Source organism: Haliaeetus leucocephalus, unplaced genomic scaffold, assembly GCF_000737465.1.
Source record: "Haliaeetus leucocephalus isolate CR32 unplaced genomic scaffold, Haliaeetus_leucocephalus-4.0 Scaffold848, whole genome shotgun sequence".
In the NCBI taxonomy this organism is placed as follows: Eukaryota; Metazoa; Chordata; class Aves; order Accipitriformes; family Accipitridae; genus Haliaeetus; species Haliaeetus leucocephalus.
The window spans coordinates 18,194,508-18,213,778 of NW_010973284.1; the positions used below are offsets into that span (position 1 = coordinate 18,194,508).

Genomic DNA, 19,271 nt, shown 5'->3' on the forward strand with positions numbered 1-19,271 from the left:
CAAAATCAAGTCACTCTGGATTAGGTCCAGGCTTTGGTTATGTCTCAGCTGAGAAGTCAAAGCTCTGAGAGAGACCCTGTCTATAGTGGGAGAGATAACAGCAGATATGGAGAAAAGCCAACGTAAGACTATGACACTACTGTGGTTCCTACTTCTCAGAGTTAAGCTACTTTGAAAAACTCAAAAAAAAAGAAAATTGGTGCACATAAAAAACCGGAACTTTAAATTTAACCGTCTTTAACCAACTAACCTTAAAAGACTCATAAAAGGTTTTGACAGTATCAGAATTTCAATAAATTTCAATTTTAGCAGATCCCCATCTCCCTCTTCTTTCTTACTCTCATTTGGTATTGCAATCACTATTTGTCCCTTCTCCAGCTCTACAATTAGAACCTTTGAAAGATGTTAAAAGCATAAGACAAATAGCCTTTGATCACTTCTCTCTATTCTAAATGAAAAAATGGGAACAATAAGTTGTTACAGCGTTTTCTTATTGTAGTACATTACTGGAGCTGCACAAATGAACAATGCTTAACAGTATGTTTTAAAAAAAAGACACCCCCCCTCCCAACCTCACTCCAAAGCTTTTTAACATATCTCATCTAATAGCTGCCAATATTAATAGGTCAGTATCCAAACTCAAGAATACATACATCAAAGTGCTGTGTGGGAGATCCACTTTGGATACCTTATTAGCAGCACGGCACTCCTACACCCCTTCTTTGATAATGTAGCACCTAATGACTGAAAAGATAACCAACGTGAAGACAAGGTCAAAAATGAGCTGGAAATTTTTGATTGACCAGTAGACAAAAGTACAAAACATAGATTTAAGTTGGGAGTTAGAGCAACGATAAGAGGGATGTCAAGATCAAGCACAACTGAGACTCGAAAAGTTTGTGTCTGTCTTCAGTCAGCTTTGCAACTACTCCTTTCTCGGATCATGTAATAGCTTTCTATTTTCTCCCTAGCACTAAAAGAAAAACAACCGAATTTATTTTGAAAACTGAGTCCTCTCTCTGCTTAGGTGGTCAAACCACAACATTTTTCCTTATTCCAAATTTGGGGGGGGGGGGTTGTGTTTTTTATTTTTTAATTTAAAATATTAATCTAAGCAACCAGAAGAAACATCACTGTTAGAAAACTTTCTACTTTTAAAATTAACTATAAGGCTTTTTTAAAATTGTTATAGTTATATAATAGGAAAAGCTCTCCTTATGTTTCATTGAGATAGGTCAGTTAAAACTGTAGCAATCACTTTACAGCTATTCATTTTAATGCAACATTAAAGGAGTCAGATTAGCAAACAATTTGTTCCAATACCAGTTGGGCCTAGATGTTTCAAGTGAAAAATGTGAAACTGCACATTTACATTTATCAACTTCTTGGAGATACTAACTGGGAAGATTTATTTATCAACAGCATTGGTATATGTAAACTGTTGACTAATAAGAATGCCTTTTTACCCCTGCCAGAACAAAATATTTTATCTTGGTTGTTCCTAGCCAACCAAAATAATGTTTCTCATATCACTGTAAAGAAGTGGTATGCAGCATGATTAAACAATATTTCAGCTCTTTAGTTCATGCAGAGGTTACTTGCTAGAAGGCATAAAGGTTTGATTAGGCTTACGTCATACATGAAATATTTTAAAGGGAAGCATAGAACTTGAACACAAGTGCTGCAGCTACATTTAGCTTTTTCCTGTGGTCAGGTAGGCAAGTTCTCAGTCCCTTCCTATAATAAAGAGGCAGAAAATATCGAATAATTGAGGAAACCATAAACCTTTAAGACCACCAAACTAAGGAGTTTAAAACGTATGCTCTGAGAAGGATTTCCCACATTTTTAAAATTATCATCATATAGGCCTGTATTCAGGTTTGGCCTACTGTAAAGAGCAAGCCTCCCAGCACATTGACTAACTTTACTAGGAGGTGAGGCAAAATTAAAAAAAGTATGAGCCTAGTCCTGAAAATTCTCATGTAGGCAGTGAAGACACTAGTTAACACACTGCTAATTAACTTTAGCAAACAGTGGCATAAAACTGAAACCATAGAAAGAAAAAACTATTAATGTGCACTGCATAGTTAACTTCTATTGTGCACCAAGATGAACAATCTTAAAATATTTTATTTTACCTGCACAAAGATACTTGTTCCTGATCATATCCTTTCCAATAAATCCTGTTTACCAGATGTCATCGGTATGAACAACTGCGGTATCTTATGCTGCAACCATATATCCAAAGGCAAAGTAGTCCACAGGATCTGGACATTTAACCAAAATATTTAACCATGTAGACCACAGAAATATGCTTGCCTGAGTTTTCTACATTCCCCTTTTCTGAAAGCTTCTCAGTGCATTAAAATGCAATTGCAAGAATAAGTACAGGTTGCCATTTGGTTTTAAAAAAATAATGATAGTTTTCTTCCTTTCTGGGAAGCACTCACTACATACTCCATCATAGTTAGGCTACTGAAGTGTTATTAAACCAGCCCAAATCTTTTTGTTTCCTTTTTAAACAGTGGCAGGTCACTGATATTTTGGCCGAACTGACCTTCTTTGTGACATCTATCATCTGTAATGTGTATTCCAGCTGAAATGCTTCCATCATAGTGAGATTGAAAATAAGGTTATCCTTATCCCCAACTTTCATGTCTTAAGAAAATCCATTCTGTAGAGGATGGTCTCCATATATAAATAAAAAGTCACCACACATGAACAGTATTTAAAACCTTATTAACAGCCATACCATGTCATTAAAAAGTTTCAGCAAGTCAGTAGTGCTGTTAACATTACAGTCCTACTTACAATCCCTTTTTATTTTCCATTTTGTCTTTTGAGTAATTAAATTAAAAATCCTTCAAAGCAGTAACAGTGGATTAAATGTTGTCAAACCGCAATATAAAATTACAGAATAGTGTTCTGATGATGACTTTATTAAACTTTGCATCTTAATTCATTTCTTCTCGAGTGTATGAAAAACGGAATTCTTAAGACAAAATACCAATTAACTGTCGTACCTCATTATTAAGTATTGCGTCCTTATACACGTTACAAAAAATAGAATACATGAGCACATTAAGGACATACAGAACTAAAGACATGGAAGAAATCCATTTAAATAATGACATCTAATCACACCTGAATCCTGTGAGGGCAACAGAAAAGGAATTGAATCCTCAGGTACCGGAGGAAGGTGAGTGATGCCACCAACCCAGGAGTGACCACATAGTCAGCAAGCTTTTCCTGTTCAGATTTCCAGTGAAACAGCTCATGAGTCAGTTGTTACTTTGAAATCAACTCAGCAAAATGTTTACTTTATGAAGAGGCTTTTAAAGAAGGAGTGAGTAGAAAGAGAAAGAGAAGACACACATATGAAACCGGGGAAGGTGAAAAAATCAGCCAGTGAGGTTAAAACAACAAAACTGAACTACCATAAAGGATGACGTGTGGTCACGATCAGTGTGGGAGCCAAGAAGGCAAGCCCACATATCATATCTGGCCCATGAAAACGTGAGCTTAGATCTACGTTTGCAGGAGTTGGAGGAGGCAATCAGCAGCATCCCTTCTCCCCGCACATCCCAAACACCCTCCCAGCAAAACAACGTCCAATGCAGCACTTCTCTGCACGCACAGAGTAACACCATCACCCCCTGAACCAAGGAATCCGTGTTTCTGAGGAGTCTGCATCTTGTGATTGAATTTCCGGCGTCTGCCTGAGCTTTTCTCTCAGCTGGACTATTAAGGCTCCTATTCATATCCATCAGCTTGGGCAGCAGACAATTTCTCTCCCCTACCCAGCTGCCTAGTTTTATGAAACTTACAGAAATTCAGTATCTTTGAAACAGTTTCAGCTCTGAGAAACATGACTGAAACAGGTCATTTGGTTGAAACATGCCCCAAAGCAACAGAGGGCACTGACAGACACAAAGACAGCGAGATCAGCTAGGAGTTATCTTCTTAAGATCACAGCCAAAATGGATGAAAGGGGCCAATGCGAGAGAACAAGATGACACATAAATCCTAAAACTCCACCGTAAACACCAACACAAACCTCACTTTGATTATACTGGTTTACACTGCATTTTGGGTGGCAATGTTCCCATTGCTGCTATAGCACAGTGTAACACCACCCTGCTGCATTTTGCATTAATTTGTTGCAGTAACTGATACAAAAGAGAAGAGAGAGAACTAATGCTGCCTGCAGGACTCAATGAATTACACTTAACCAGCATATTATTGTAGGCTGATAGTAGAATGCCACATGAACACAGATATAATCAAATTCTGTTTGGGGCATCATTTATTTAAAATACTTCAAGCTCCTTGCTGGCAGAGCAACAGCAAATTAGCATGCTATGCTGTGCACTTCAATTAAAAAGCAGTCTCATCTTTCCTATTTCCAAGGTACAGCAGAGCAAATCTAATTGTGCCATACAGCCAGTTCTCATCTTTGCAGAGTAACCAAGGCTTTGGGTTTTTTTTGCTTTTTGGTTTTGACAGATTTGTCTTCTTCTGAATAAGGCCATGTGGGCTTTTATGAAACTTGCCTCCTAATTGCAGGCAATAAACATGAACACAGCCAGCAGCAAAGGCTGTAGCAAGTACAGTTTAAGTAAAATGAAAATAAAGGTAAGAAAAGAACCACAAAGCAAGTTCATTTTACATATGATCTGAATAGTTAAACCACCAGGATCTGGATTTCAGTGTTCACAAGAGACGTATACATGCCTCCTTCAATATAAACTAAAAAAAACAAACAATCCCCCAAACCTATAGCTTAAATGCTGAGATAGGCAAAGATTTTTTATATTTTGGAGGTTAAAAGGTATGACTAATTAATGAGAAATATTTATAAGCCAGGATGTTATTAACTTTTAAAATATTTGCTTACAGCATAAAGAATCTCTGTTCTTGCACTTAGGCTGAGATCTTTGAATATGAGATCTGTTTTTTTAAAAAGTATAGAAGCATCCTCTGTGCTTTGGAAATTCAACTGATGTATTGCTTTTGACCTGAGATCTCCCTATCACACTGATCATCTCACCCCAAGTGAACAGGTGAGTCCTTCTGCTTCCTTTTATCCACTACTCATTTCCTATCCCTGGTACAAAGACCGCACTACTTTTGGACAGGAATTGAGTCCACAGAATCACAGAAATGTTTGTCTGAATGGATTTCTGGAGGACAGCTAGTCCAAGCTCCTGCTCTGAGTGGGACCACACAAACACCAGTCGAGGTTGCCCATGGCTTTGCCTGCCTGAGCCCTGAAAACTCCCGAGATGGAGAGTACACAGCCCTGCTAGACAGCATGTTCCTGTACTGCATCACCTTCTTGGTGAATTTTTTCCCTGATGCCCAACCTGAAACGTTCAGCCTGCAATTTGTGGCTGTTGCCCCTTCCTGTATGATCTGACACTACAGAGAATTATCTTTTCCTCTTTGTAGCTACTCTCCCAGCATCTTTGTTACAATCTTTCAAGCAGCTGTAGGCTGCTCTTTTCTTCCCTCCACTGTTTTTCACTCACCATTAGGCCAAGGAGACTCGCTGATTTTTTTGAAGACTTTGGATATCACTCATCCTAGTCGGTCTTAATTCTAATGATTCTAGGTATATGCACATTACACTTACTAGACCTGGGTTTTCATCTGAACAACAAAGAATGACACAAAACTTAGCAGGAAAACCGGGATTATCAACTCAATTCAACTATTTATTCATTCTCACCAGAGCAGCTAGAGAGACTTGTTGAATTGTGGACCAAAACCAAAAAGCCAAACGCTTAAATCTGTTGATTTCACATCATGGTAATGGTTCTGAATATTTAATGCCACTTTTTAGAAGGATAAGTAAAAAAACCAAAAAACCAAATCATCTCTGCATGGTTTCCAGTGAAAAGACAAAAAGTGCACCACAAATACAACACCAGAAGTTAGGCATTGAAATGTGAGTGCTACCATCTTAGATGTTTGATTTATTATTTTCATAATTTTATGCTATAATCACTACAGTTATGAACTATAGTGGGAAAGCAACAGCGTCATTTTTTAATAATCTGCTGTTCACCACATTGTCTTTATGTTTACTATTAAATGTTTTGTACACTTACGTGCATTAGTGCTGTTAAACCTAATGATGGAAATTCTATTATGATTTTTAATGATATCCAACTTTTATACAGTTGCAGGTTGTTATGAAAGAACACAAACCTTAACTTTATTATCATTCATCAGCATTTGTAAATATAATTGACATTTTATACAGAACCAGCTTTAAGTAACTTATTGGCAGCAATACAGATGCCTCTTAATATTACCCTCTGGCTAGCTATGCTGTTCGGGCGCCAGAGTGTCTGCACTAATGACTTGGAATTAAAATCAAGTAAAAGCTGAGAACTGTAACTCCGTATAAAACAAACAGCCATGCTTCGTACCAATTCTTTTTGGATATACCTGGCATTTTTAAAATTTACAGTGGGTATAAAACAGTGAAAGTGTTTGAGACTAGGTAACAAAATAGGACAGAGAAAAAACAAATCTGATGTTCCCAGATTTCTACACTTACCCTTAGGCACACCATAGGAATTGAAATGAGGAGAGAAAGTAGACAGTGCAATTAACCTTTCCTTTCCCTCTTTTTTTTTAAACAAAAAACAAAACAACAAAAAAAAAGGCAGAACATTTTAGACATTATAAATAGTAAAAAATACACATACATGTTTTTCTGCCATTATTTTTCATCTCAGCAATTTCTGTAGTTTCCTGAGGATTTAATGTGCTTAGGCATGAAAAGGGACTTAATCCTTAAAAAATTTTCCTATGAAGACATGGATTATGTTATCAAAAAGATTTAAGAAAACCTGCTTCACTGTACAACCAGGAAAGCTGCTCTGTCTCTCAAAGCCTCATGCCTTGACTTCGAGGTATTGAGTGGTGGTTTTTTTTCCAGAGCATATCTGAGCCCTCTCCTCCCCACACCATCTACGTATGACCTATTTGACTTCAGCTGCAGGGAAAAAAAAATAAAATTAGGAGTAGAGCCAAAATACTTCCTAGCACTTTCCTGTCTTATGATGGGCCACCACACATGGAAGATCCTCAGAGAGCTACTGATAAATCTCATCACAAATATCATTATTTCACCCAGTTTATCCACACCATTTGCTTCGATAAACTACATTTAAAGCCACCATAATTTAATTTTAGCCAACTCTGAGGAAGAACCTCAGGATCTGGCTCTCTAAAGATGGATGTTTTATTCATTTATTTGTCTAAAGAAGTAGATTCTTTTCTGAGCTCTCATTTTGGTGATACAGTTAAGAAAACACAAGAATATATTTAATAAGCAAGTGTAGTATACATTAAACATTCAAAAGAATATCCATATTGTATGGAGAAGAGAGGAATTTTATTATTATACAAACATACATGTATATATAATGTAATCATCTTCTTGCTTTATGGATCTGATCTCCAAGGAGAGTCACAAATCCACACGATAGCCCTGAGTGCTAAGATTTTGAATTTGGTTCTCTGATTTTACAATAGCTGAAAGATACGTAAAAACTCATGTAGCCAGACAGCTCCCTACTGACTACACATCTAAGCAACTTCACATGCATATATTATTCTAACCAGCGAAAGCTGGAAATAACATATGCCTAAAAAAAAAAGAAAAAAAAAGGGAAAAAAAGAGTACTTGAAAGGAGACTGTTTTCAGCTTCTGTGTGAAACCTTCAGGGCTCTCCGTGACCAAACCACATCCTTCTACAGCATGCTGCCATCTCAGGTGGGGACAACCCAAACTACTGAGTTACGCTCTGCAGAGTGAAGGGTGGAAATTGCTTCACAAGCTTATAAAAACAGCTACTATAGCTCTTTGTTGTTGAATGCAGTTCAGGGAAATAATTAATAATAACTATTAAAATTTTGCTAGTGTGGTCCTGAAGGATTTTTATAATTCTGCCCCATTTTTAATCACAACTTTTGTAAATGACCACTGGCCACAAAAAGCATCCAGATTGCTTTCATTTAAAATAATAATCTATAGCATGGAGCAGATTGACATAATTTTGTTCACAGAAAATAATAAAATGTCCCGTGCGCTGTGCCTGACAGTATTGCTATGATAAAGCTACACCTGAAGTGTGTCCACAGTTGCACTGAAATGATTACAGGCCCTACTGCCTCCCTACTAAAAGTTTTAGAAAGTTAATGGTTTAGTTATCCAACCACAACTCAGTTCATAAAAGTTTTGTGTTTAAGTGAGGAAGTGAGGATGAATTAAGATGTCTACTAGCCCCCTCGAAGGGGATCAACTGAATAGTGTGTGTCAATTTTAGGGCACGTAATCATGATTCCCACTCTGCATCTCCTTCCTCATCTTTTTCTCCTCTCCCCAAAATGTAGTAAGATGAGAAATCAAACAGGCTTCAGACTTCTGAAACTTTGATGGTCAAATGCTAGAAAATCTCTCCTGGTAGGCTGTGAACCAAGAGTTTTCAGAGACTTCCAAGTTCATCACATCTGGGCATGTTTCAGAGCCAAAACAAATTTCAAACCATGACCAAAACATGCAAAAATCTGAAAACTTCAAAAGGATATTAGTATGAGAACTGGCTTTTGTGCATGCTTGTTTTCTTTTCATGGGCAAAACAACACACATTGCCGTAACTGAAGTCACGGGACGTATTGATAAACTCTGTATCAGATTTCTACATGACAGAGACATCAGGCATGGATAATTAAACCTAAACTGTATAAACCATCAAATCTATAGGTTACAGAACACAGGCTCTTATGAGAGAAGACATTAACTGTAGGTGGCGCTACCAGAATGTATGCCCTATTCCATGATTCTAAAATACAGTTAGGTTCATATGCTAAAAACTGTGAAATGAAATGTGTGTATATCTCATGTCCTTCAAAATCATATTGATATATGCAGTAGTTACTAGGTTGTGATCTAAAAGATATCTACAGGGCACTGAAATGGAAACCAACAAATTCTGTCCAAGCACTTTTTGGAAATTATTTGTTTTCATCTTGTTCCTTGTCAAATACATAATGCATTTTTGTTCTCAGCAAAACTAAGCATTTTGTATATTCTCAGCTTCTGTCTTCCTCTTTTTTTTTGCTTTCAGCACTAAATATTTAAACACATTCAACCTAAAAATCTCAAGCTAGTAATCTGTTGCTTGTGTCTTCTCCCCGAGGTGTAACTATCAATGAGGCAGTACAGGATTGCTGAAGAGACATGAAAGAGATTGCGGTTACAGTCATACCTGCCCACAGGCCAGGCCCATACCTCTCTCCCCCATACCATGAGGACATGATAAATTTAACTCCAGCGCATCTGCACCAGCAACCTATGAAACATGCAAAAGGAAAAAAAAAGCAAAATTAACTTCAAGTAAGGTACTCTTTCCTGTAGCATTTACTGTTCATGTTAAATAGATTTCTTTAGACATTTCTTTTTTTTCTTCTTTTTTTAAAGCAAGAAAGCTATGGTTATGATAGTCTGAAAAAGAAATGTGTTGATCATTACAGAGAAAAAATTTCAAAAACTGATGTGGCTTCCCAAAACTACAAAGGAAATTAAAGTAAAAAATAAATTAAAAAGAGACAGGCACAATAAGGAGCTGGTTCTGAAAAATGTTAAAAAATGAAATGTAATTACAGGGCCTTAGGGCAGCACTGAGAGCGAGGTTCAGTAGTCAGTGTTACACAGGTGCTTCTGTGCTCTGAAGAAATGTGACTCAGTAGTAAATTTCTACTTTCTGCTTTAACGAATTTAGCCTCTAAATTTTCTGCAGGCACCTGGACTGTGCCATAGCTTTTGTCATTAAATATTTTTATTTCTGAAGTCAAACAAGAGAGTATTAAAAGAAGTCCATACAAACATATTAGTCATGCTAATTCCTCTTCAGCACCCTCTATTAGTTACAATTAAAAAGGCAAACGAGCCAAGGCGTACAAGGGCAGCACACAACCATGCTCCTCCTCCTCCCTGCCGAACTGCTCCGGCCTGAGATGACGATCTCTCCTGTTGCCTCCCATGTGGCTGTAACGAGTATTTTGTTTTGCATTTGCATTTTGTTTTTGCTTATTGAACAGCAGTAATTTTGCCTGCTGCGTGGCCATGGTTCAGCAGCTCCCCAAGTGCACGAGCAGGGGAGAAGCCTTCCATTACTTTTGGGAATCCTCCACGCCCTAAGCAGCTCTGCAAGCCCAGCCATGCTGCGCTGTTGCTGGTGCTGTCGGCCTCCGTGACAAGCTGACCTTTTGTATGAATAGGTCGTCCTCCTGCCGAGAGGCACTGCGGTACCTTCTGGGGCTTCTGCTCTTTGGAAAGCCACATCTATTACCTTCTAGGTAGGTTCCTACGCATGCGATTAAATAGCACTGCTCTTTTCCAGAGCGCCCCAAACAAGTGTGCTGCTCTCCACAGAGTGGAGACCAACAACTTCTTTGTGGAAGAAAGTTATATCACACAGGTTACACACTACTGAGTGCATTTAAATAACTACTTCTTTCTAAAGGGGTAACATAAATACAAACACATTGGAAATATCTGTCTTAAAGCTAGATAGCAGTACCACTGGATTAAAAAAAGAGGAGCAAATGGCACAATAAAGTCATTCATCTTAGTCAGTTTAAAAGCAGTACTGCTCCCGTTAAGCACGGATTCCACAAAAGATTTCATGGTCAATTAGGTAAATACAGGTATAAAATGGACTAGTGTTGAAGATCACCAAGCTAAATACTGATAATGTTTAATTCACTTCTCTAAGTCCCCTAAGCTATTTTTTCCCTCATAGGTTTGAAATGCCCAAAGAAAATGGAGAATTGTCTTCCCACATCATAGGAGGGCTTAGGACACTGTGAATAAAGAAACAACAATGTCCGAACACACACATTCAGCCGTATGAAAACACAAATTCAGAATATCCACACCCATATCTACACATACACAAAAACATATATAAAAAAACTTATAATACTTATAAAACACTTAGATCTGAGCTAATGATAGCAATAACGACAAGCTAATTTTTTTTCTTTGCTTAGATTTGTTAAAACCTTCCTTTATTGATCTGAAACTATGCTTTTTATTTCCTCTAGATACTTTACATGGAGAAAACCAGTTTTATTTAAAAATAACAACTTTCTATTACATTCAGATATAGACACCTTTCTGAATGAAATTACTGCGGTCTTAATCAAGTATTTCCCATACTATTCTCTGTGGACACAGGTACATGTTTTTAAATAGTTTTTTTCTTTCAAACTGAATCAAAATTTCAGGTGTATAGTCTGTTTGCATATGTGTGAGATCGGATTTATATTATAGGAAGCCTGCTGACTGCTATTATATATGCTGGCTTTCTCTGCTATCATTTTTGAAAGTCTGTATTAAAACTAGAATAGCATTAAATGAGCCTTTTATACTTTAAATATTCAAGAGTTTTATATTCAAAATTTCTTCTGGTGCTGTCAAACTAGTATGCCTGTAGGCAAGGTAAGATCAAGTTAGGCTCTCAAAGGTAGAATTAAATTTTATCAGGGCATCCGTCATAATATACAGTTTGCTTAAAATGCAAATAAAAAGTATCTAGATTCAAAGACTAAAGGCTTTCCAGGTACTGCTTAAAAATCCAAGGGACTATTTTTATGGAACAGATTTCCTTTAAATTTACATTTCTGTCATTTTAATGAAAACACAGAATAAACAAATTATAATGGTCATGCTTTAAATTCTCACTTTTCACTTTGAATGTATTTCTTTCAAGAAATTCCTTATTGCAGCTCTTGTTTTTAAGGAGAATAAAAAAAAATGCAGACATACATTTAGGAAACCATTACCTCAGCCATTTTTGAAAGTTCAGTCCAGTCCTCCCTGCTATAGCTGCACATGATACTGGCAATCAGAATCTGAAAAGAATATATATGTAATCATTTTAAGCCATGTTAACAGATTTTGTAATATAGTCCTTTACTGGGACTCCAGACATTAACTACCACTACCTGCATATGGGAACTACCAGCTATATACTACTAGCATGTATAGTGAAATATAGCTGTATATTTCACTGGGGATAAGAAGTAGTATACAAAGTCATCTATTTTATCCCTGTTTTTTAAGTCATTAAGGAAAACCAGCAGGTGTAGTCAAATACATAGAGAACTTCGCATTCTCTTTGCCATGCGATAAAGTGAGAACAAAGGCTGTCACAGACACAGAGCCCACCAGGAAAACTGTCAAAGGTATTTGTTTCTGAGGTCAGGGGAATTAAGTTATTTACTATTTATACAATGCCAGAAGTTACTTGGGGCCCTTTAGAGGTAGGTAAGACATAAATGCAAGAGTTTAACAAAGCAGCGTACGAACACAATATTCCAGCTGACTTCAGGAAGGCAGGCTACACCAAAACCAGCCCCCTGTAATCTCATACTATGCAAGTTAAGGACAGTGACAGGCAGCTGGGACTGTTTTGTGTAGAGGCAACTGGGAGGAGACTCGTAGGATATCGGAAAAATCTAGGAGGACAGGCAGAGTGGCACAGGGAAATCCCAGCTTTTCTTTTCCCACAATACATATTTTATTTCCTATTTGCTGGCTGTGGCCCCAGTTCCCCAAGAGCTGTTTCTGTGTATTGCCTTTCCTCCTCACTGCACTGAGCACCCTTCAGGTCCAGATTCTGCCTGTAGCTGCTGCTGCCTCCAATATCTTTACTGAGGTTCAAGTGTTTAGGTAAAGTAAGTTTTAATAGGATTCTTCTGCGAGGGCAGCTGGACTCACACCTTTCCAGTTGCACAGTGCTATTTACCATTAAGCAAATGTTAACTACTCCTCCGGTCCATGTCCAGTTTAAGTAACAATGTTAATTTCTATTTAAGACCCATCAAAGATCATCAGACACTGAAACTCGGAAGTTGATACATTTGTGGTACAATTAGCAGAGAATTCAGCCCAGGAAATCCTGCATGGAGGACTTCGTGGATGGATGAGGTTTGCAGGAAAAAAGTAACAGAGACCTATATTGCAGCAGCTAAAAGGTTAAATCAGAAAAAGAAGTCACAGAACTTATGACCACAGTACCAGCGCAGTCTGTGTACATCAAAGGAAACTCCAGGGGAGGAGAACAGAAAAACAGCTGGCCACACTCTTGATTATTTGGCCCTCTTACGTGAAACGTATGAAAGTTTCACAAAGACGTTTGATTCACAGGTAGGATGAAATTTGGTTTTAATCTTTTTTGCTTTCCAAACAAGTTTTACTGTCAGTATTAATATCTGGGATGAGCTTAATCTGTCACTCCCAGTCAGTATAACACTTCTCTTGAACTTTCCCAGAACGCTAAGGGTTAATGACTCATTCATGTAAGGTAAAATACTGAAAAGCATAATGTAGAAAAATTGTCCAATACACACAATTGTTGGAAACTATAAACTCCCAAATTATCTCCATAAGAAGGATATTTGGTATCTTTAGAAGGGAGGGAACCATACTTTAAAAAGGAAGGCAGCTAATGGAGAAAATTAGACATGGTGAGATTACAATCTATTCATTTAAAAGGACAATACCACTTATCATCATCATTATTTCCATTATTTCCATTGTTTTGCTGTGATGAATCCGTACCTATCAATCTACCACCCACCTACCTGCAGACTACCTACCCACCCACCCACCTTTCTGGGTGACGTTTGCAAGATGGGAGTCTTTTGAGAAGGAAAGCCTTTGACGAAGTGCCTGCCTTGCCTGCAGGTGCCCATCTGTGCGCACCTCCAGCATAAATATTTAAGACCAAGCTTTTCACTAAACGCACACAATCATTACTGGCCATGCTTTTATTACGCTCTTGACAGAGGAAAAGACTCTCTCTCCTATACCATCCTTTTTTCTATTGTGAAAAACCTTATATAGCTCTATAGGCCAAATGTTTATGAAACAGAATTTGCTCTATGTTCTATTTGAATATTCAAGATAATTTGAGTACTCCAGAAATAAACATAAATCTCTTTAAAAAGACTCTAATATTTTTAAACAAACAAATTGTGAAAAATTGATTTAAGAAAGTATATGTCAGAAAAATTTAGAGTAAGAAACTAGTTAAAATATGCACTAACTGGAGTTAGCTAGAAACTATCTTGTCAAATTCACACTTTTTATAAACTAACCAAAGCAAAAAAAACCCCAAACAACTCAGACACTGACAACATGATAAGGGTTTTCACAGTTGCAGTCACAATCCAAAGTATATCAGAAATCTACACAATTCAGCTTTAAAACAAACCAAATTTTTCAGCAGCAAAAGTTGTAAAACAACAAAGGTGGCTGACTATATTCACAAGTAGCTGAGTTAGGTTATGTCAAGTGTTATTAATGAAGTTTGAAAATTCTGCTGGGAGTGTACAAAAGAGGAGGAACAAGATCTGTGATGTTTCAAAAAGCTGTTAATTAAGACAACATGTTTATTTAATATTGATTAGTTTTAGCATTCACATTTAAAATTAAGTACATACTTTTGACAGAAGCAGTGGTTTACAATAACAAAAATAACTGAAAGCAAAAATTACATTTCTGCTGCGACATGAAAACCATGATCTCAGAGGGAATAATGAAAATTTTAAGAAAGTAGGGATTTTATTCTCCTCTTTTCCCCAGTGTTCTCTTATAACTTGAAATTAAACTTAATTCCTACGTAGAAACAGGTCCTCCAGCTCTCCATGTTAACAAAGCTGTCCCTCCTCAAGTGACTGTTCTTCCCCTCTACGGTCTTTTCATTTGGAATCAGTACCCACGACAAAAAAAAAAAAAATACCGTAAGTGGACATTTAGGGACACTATCTGTGATGTTTGAGGTTTGAATCTACTCCTAAATCCTACTCCTAATTATAAAGAAATTTATAATTTATAAAGAAAACATAGAATATTATCTCCTATTACCTAGAAAGAGAATAGCAAGAAAGAAGTAAGAATAACAAGTGATAAGGATCAGAGTTTCTATTGGAAAGTAATAAACAGAAGTTGTATCAAATTTCAGTTTCTCAGCCTCTTCTCACTATTTTTTTTTCCCCCATCTTTGGTGCCTGCAATGCCATGTACCACATTACCAACCCTGTAACTTTAGTAGCCCCAAACAGTTGTGTCTCATGAAAGTCCAGCACATGGCCCAGCCCAGGAGCATCCTCAGAGAGCGCATCCTTCCTTTTGACTCCTGAAATCTGCAGTAGCAACCTGAGCTTAATTACAGTTGTTTGAACCACAAGTGCAAGGCCACACCACGCTTGCCTGGCTTACAAAAGTAGACTACTGACAGATCTTACAATAAAACTGCTGCTGAAGTGTAGTAAGCGGTAAATGAAGGTTGAGTAAATTGCAGCTTTGTCATAGCTTGAGTGGGGGCTGCCTGCGAAACCGTGCATGACTGAAGCACAGTGGGATCCCTGGCCCATTCCTTACTCCAGATCAGAAGCATAGCTGGCATACGCTGTTCCCTCTTCTTCTTCATCCAAACTGCTATTTTGCCTGTTGTTGAGAGATCCTGCCTACCCCGCCCTACGTCAAGGAGTGTGGCGGCCCTGCAGACACCACTCCCTCCCTGATGATCGCTGTGACAGACGTCACCAGACAAGGTCTTTACGCCCCGACATTACACAAGGTGATAGACAATTTCTCCAAATGCCTATAAAGGGACAAACGCATGTTTGTAACATCAGACACTGGTCTGTGTACAAGATTTTCTTGATCATTCATGGAAGAAGATCTACAATAAAACTTTTTTTTTGTTGGAGGGAGGGGAGATGGAAAAGGGAGGGTGTATAATGCACCATTTAGGACATGATTATAAGATGAACATACCCTAGCTAAAGCACCTAGTAAAAAGCTACATTTCACACAATTCTGTAACTAATGCATTAGTAGTTGTTCGTCTTAAAAGGGCACTGACAAAGTACTTCTCATAATCCTTAAAATATTTTTTCTCCCTGTTTATAATAATCCCCTGGAAGCTTAAACTAGAATCTATTTCCCTTGCAAATGCTTTTTTCTCATCCATTATCTCTATGCGGATGTCTCATGAATGCAACAGCATTAAAAGAAATAAAAAGGATGAGGTTTGCCACTGTGTATGTTTTCAAGTGATCTTCCTTCCCTAACACATGGAATTCACTGCAAGAGTTTTCAAAACAAAAGGAAGGATTAAAAAAAATAACTGGGCCTACTTTGGGTCAGACAGTCCTGAGAACATCTATTTAAAGCCAGACAGCAGTAAAACTGTAGGCACACAATTACCATTTGTCCTGTATCGCTCTGCAGGGAATAAGGGAGTTTCAGTACACTCAGAGAGTCTGAAAAAAATCTCAGGGGGATGGATTTAAATGTGAACATTGTCAGTCCCTGAAAATTTAAGAAAACTTCCCAACAGACACAATGGAATCACAATCCTCTACCCTCATGCCTGTAATAACCATATTTATTTTGGTCACCTAACACAGGCCATAGCCTGTATCTGTTCCTAACCTATTCTTCCAGGTCTGTGCATAACCTCCCTGCACTTCAGGAAATTCAGCCACCAGTATAATTTCTGCTTTCTCTTCCCTGCCTGTCCCTTCTCATTGCTGCACCAGACTTGAGGACAGTTCTGCACCAAGTGTCCATAAACGCTCCATTTAGACACTGCTGCTGGCCTCAACCTGCACCCCCTTCTGCTTTCTCAAACATTTCCAAAAATCACCAGGGTTTTATTTTTGATGTGCACAGCCCTTGCAGAAATAGAAAGAGATCCTTAACATCATCTTTAAGAGACCGTTCCCCTGAAAGCTGTAAAATCAAGAGGAGCTTTCAAGAAGGCTGAAGGACTGGTTTTGTAACAGCTACCTGTTTGGGAAGCAGAGATATGGAACAGGATAATTGCTGTGGATAGAGGAAGTCCAGAGACTGAAGACTATGTTAAGTACCAGATTTCAAATACCCACAAAATATTCTTGATCAATCTAAACTTCAGAAGGTATTTGTATTTGGGTCAGACGGAATGACCTCAATCTTCCTTTCAAGGCAACTTTCTTCTTCCCAAACAACACAGTATAGCCTTGCCACACAACCTGCTTAGTCTGAACAAACTCAAATGTTTTTAACCAAAATTCTTCAGGAAGCATTTACTAGGAAGAAGCTTGGCACTGAAGATACAGTCTTTCTAAAACAATGGCAAAAATAGCATATTTAGTTCATCACTCACCAGTGGAAAAGACACCTACATCTATACAAGCACATTAGGATAGGAGAACTTCTTGGCAGCTGAATCATTGTTTCACAGCATTAAAATCCCCCATCTGTCTGAATGAGGGGTACGTGCACTCAGTCCTGACCCACGCCATCTCTCACCCACACATGGTAACAAGCCAACACACTCAGAGCATTTCCTGAAGGTCCTGCCACACATGTAGCTACAAAAGCGTGTGGTCCACCTGGTGCTTGATGAAATATTAAAGAACAGTTTACTGAGCACTCCTCAACTATTTCAATGACACAATAAACAATCTTGTAAAGATCTAAAAAACACACGTTCTGCATATAGACTTCAAATATTTTTTTCACACATGAAAGAATGAAACATAGGGACCATAGACCAGATTCTGCCCTACCCAATAGCTCTTAGATGCAGTCTCAGTAGCAAAGAGCGAGCAGCAAGGGAATAAACAACAGCACCACAGGACTTTTTGGGTTGATATAGATTTTCCACCTTATCGAGACTTGCACCACTAGCCTGCCTCTGTAACCCTGCCTCTTGCACAACATCAGGTTCAGGACAAGTCACAGCTATGCCACATCTTGCCAGCAGAAAGATTCTCGGAGGCTTACTGCCACTCAGTGCAGCAGTCCTCTGCTTTTCCAAATAGCCACTGGCTGATGACATGATCATCCTCAAAACCATCCAGCCAGAATTACCAATGTACAGAACATTTCTAACACCCACCTCACAAGGTAAGAGTACGACTGCAGCAAATATTCTGTACTGCACAAACACACTTAAATGTGCAGTACTGAAAAGCAACGGGAGCACAAAGATTTACTGTTGTAAAAATAACCCTCTAGAAACCAGTCTGATTTTGATGCCTTGTAGACCCAAGCAGGTTTCTCTTTTTCTGTACTTTCTTGTTGTAATTTTTCATTTGTTGCAGAACCGAAATAAAAATAAGCTTCTTATTAAAAACTACCTAGAACATCAAATCCCATGCAATAAGAAAGTTAACAATTGTAAACCCTGTCATGTCTCTCAGAAGCAGAGGAATTATCTTGTTATCAATTTAATAATGGAACATTGAAGTAAATGATGCCATCCACTGACACCAGTAACACTGTCTCTCCTGGGAAATTCATGTCGGTAGCAACTGTCAATCTAGATGGATATGGACATATTAAACATTGTATCTTCAGTCCATAAATCTATTCTTCCTATGCCGCCTTAATAAAAAGATTCTGCATGATGATAAAGACAAGCAATGCAGAATGTCTTGACACTGCTGACCTATAATTCTGCTTCTCTTCTCTCTTCTTTTTTCAGGGAGTGAAGAGTAAATAATTTAACAATCTCTAACCATCCACTGTTTTCCTCCTTAACTTGCACTTAAATTACATTTAAGATAATTTGAATAAATGAAAATAAGACAAGTAGGGGATATTAATATGTTTATTATTTAGCTGTCTTTCTGTAGCAAACCTTTCAAATAAAGCCCTGTCTTTACCTTGTTACTTTATATTGAGATCTCCAGTTTGTTTTTCAAAGTGAAGTGGCAGTGAGATATAACAGATTGACACAAAAACAGGACAAACATTATCAGCACACAAATAAGTCTAGAGAAGCTGATGATAGGAGTTTGAAAATATTACCATTTGCTCACCCTACCACACACACAAAATCAGCACGAGTGGAAAACAACAAAGATTCTCTTCTCAGGCTAAATGGAGACGCTTATTTTCAAAGGCAGTTATTTTCATATGATGACTCTACTTCTATCAATGAGATTCCATCTATTTAATGAGATTATTTGATGGATGTCAGTGAGTACACTGGGCTATAACTTCAAATTAAGGCCTAGAGTCGTTAGGATCTACCATCCTCAGACAAATAAAACCCAAGCGTTATGAACAAACCCATTTCTTTGTAAAATAGCAGAATGCTGTGGCTTTGACGGGAGCATGAAGCTAAACAGAATGTTCTTTAGGACTGGCTGCACCTGTAGGAAAACAAGGGAGCATCTTG

General features: G+C 37.8%; 1 protein-coding gene across 1 annotated transcript in view; it reads right to left on the bottom strand.

The window, feature by feature from the left end:
* DPYD (dihydropyrimidine dehydrogenase) overlaps positions 1-19,271 on the bottom strand; it is a 342,314-nt gene that overhangs the window by 104,295 nt on the left and 218,748 nt on the right. The window contains exons 15-16 of the mRNA XM_010582763.1: positions 11,869-11,937; positions 9,288-9,371 (exon numbers count right to left, since the gene is read on the bottom strand). Coding sequence (XP_010581065.1) covers positions 9,288-9,371; positions 11,869-11,937 — 153 coding nt within the window. The remainder of the gene's footprint in view (positions 1-9,287; positions 9,372-11,868; positions 11,938-19,271) is intronic.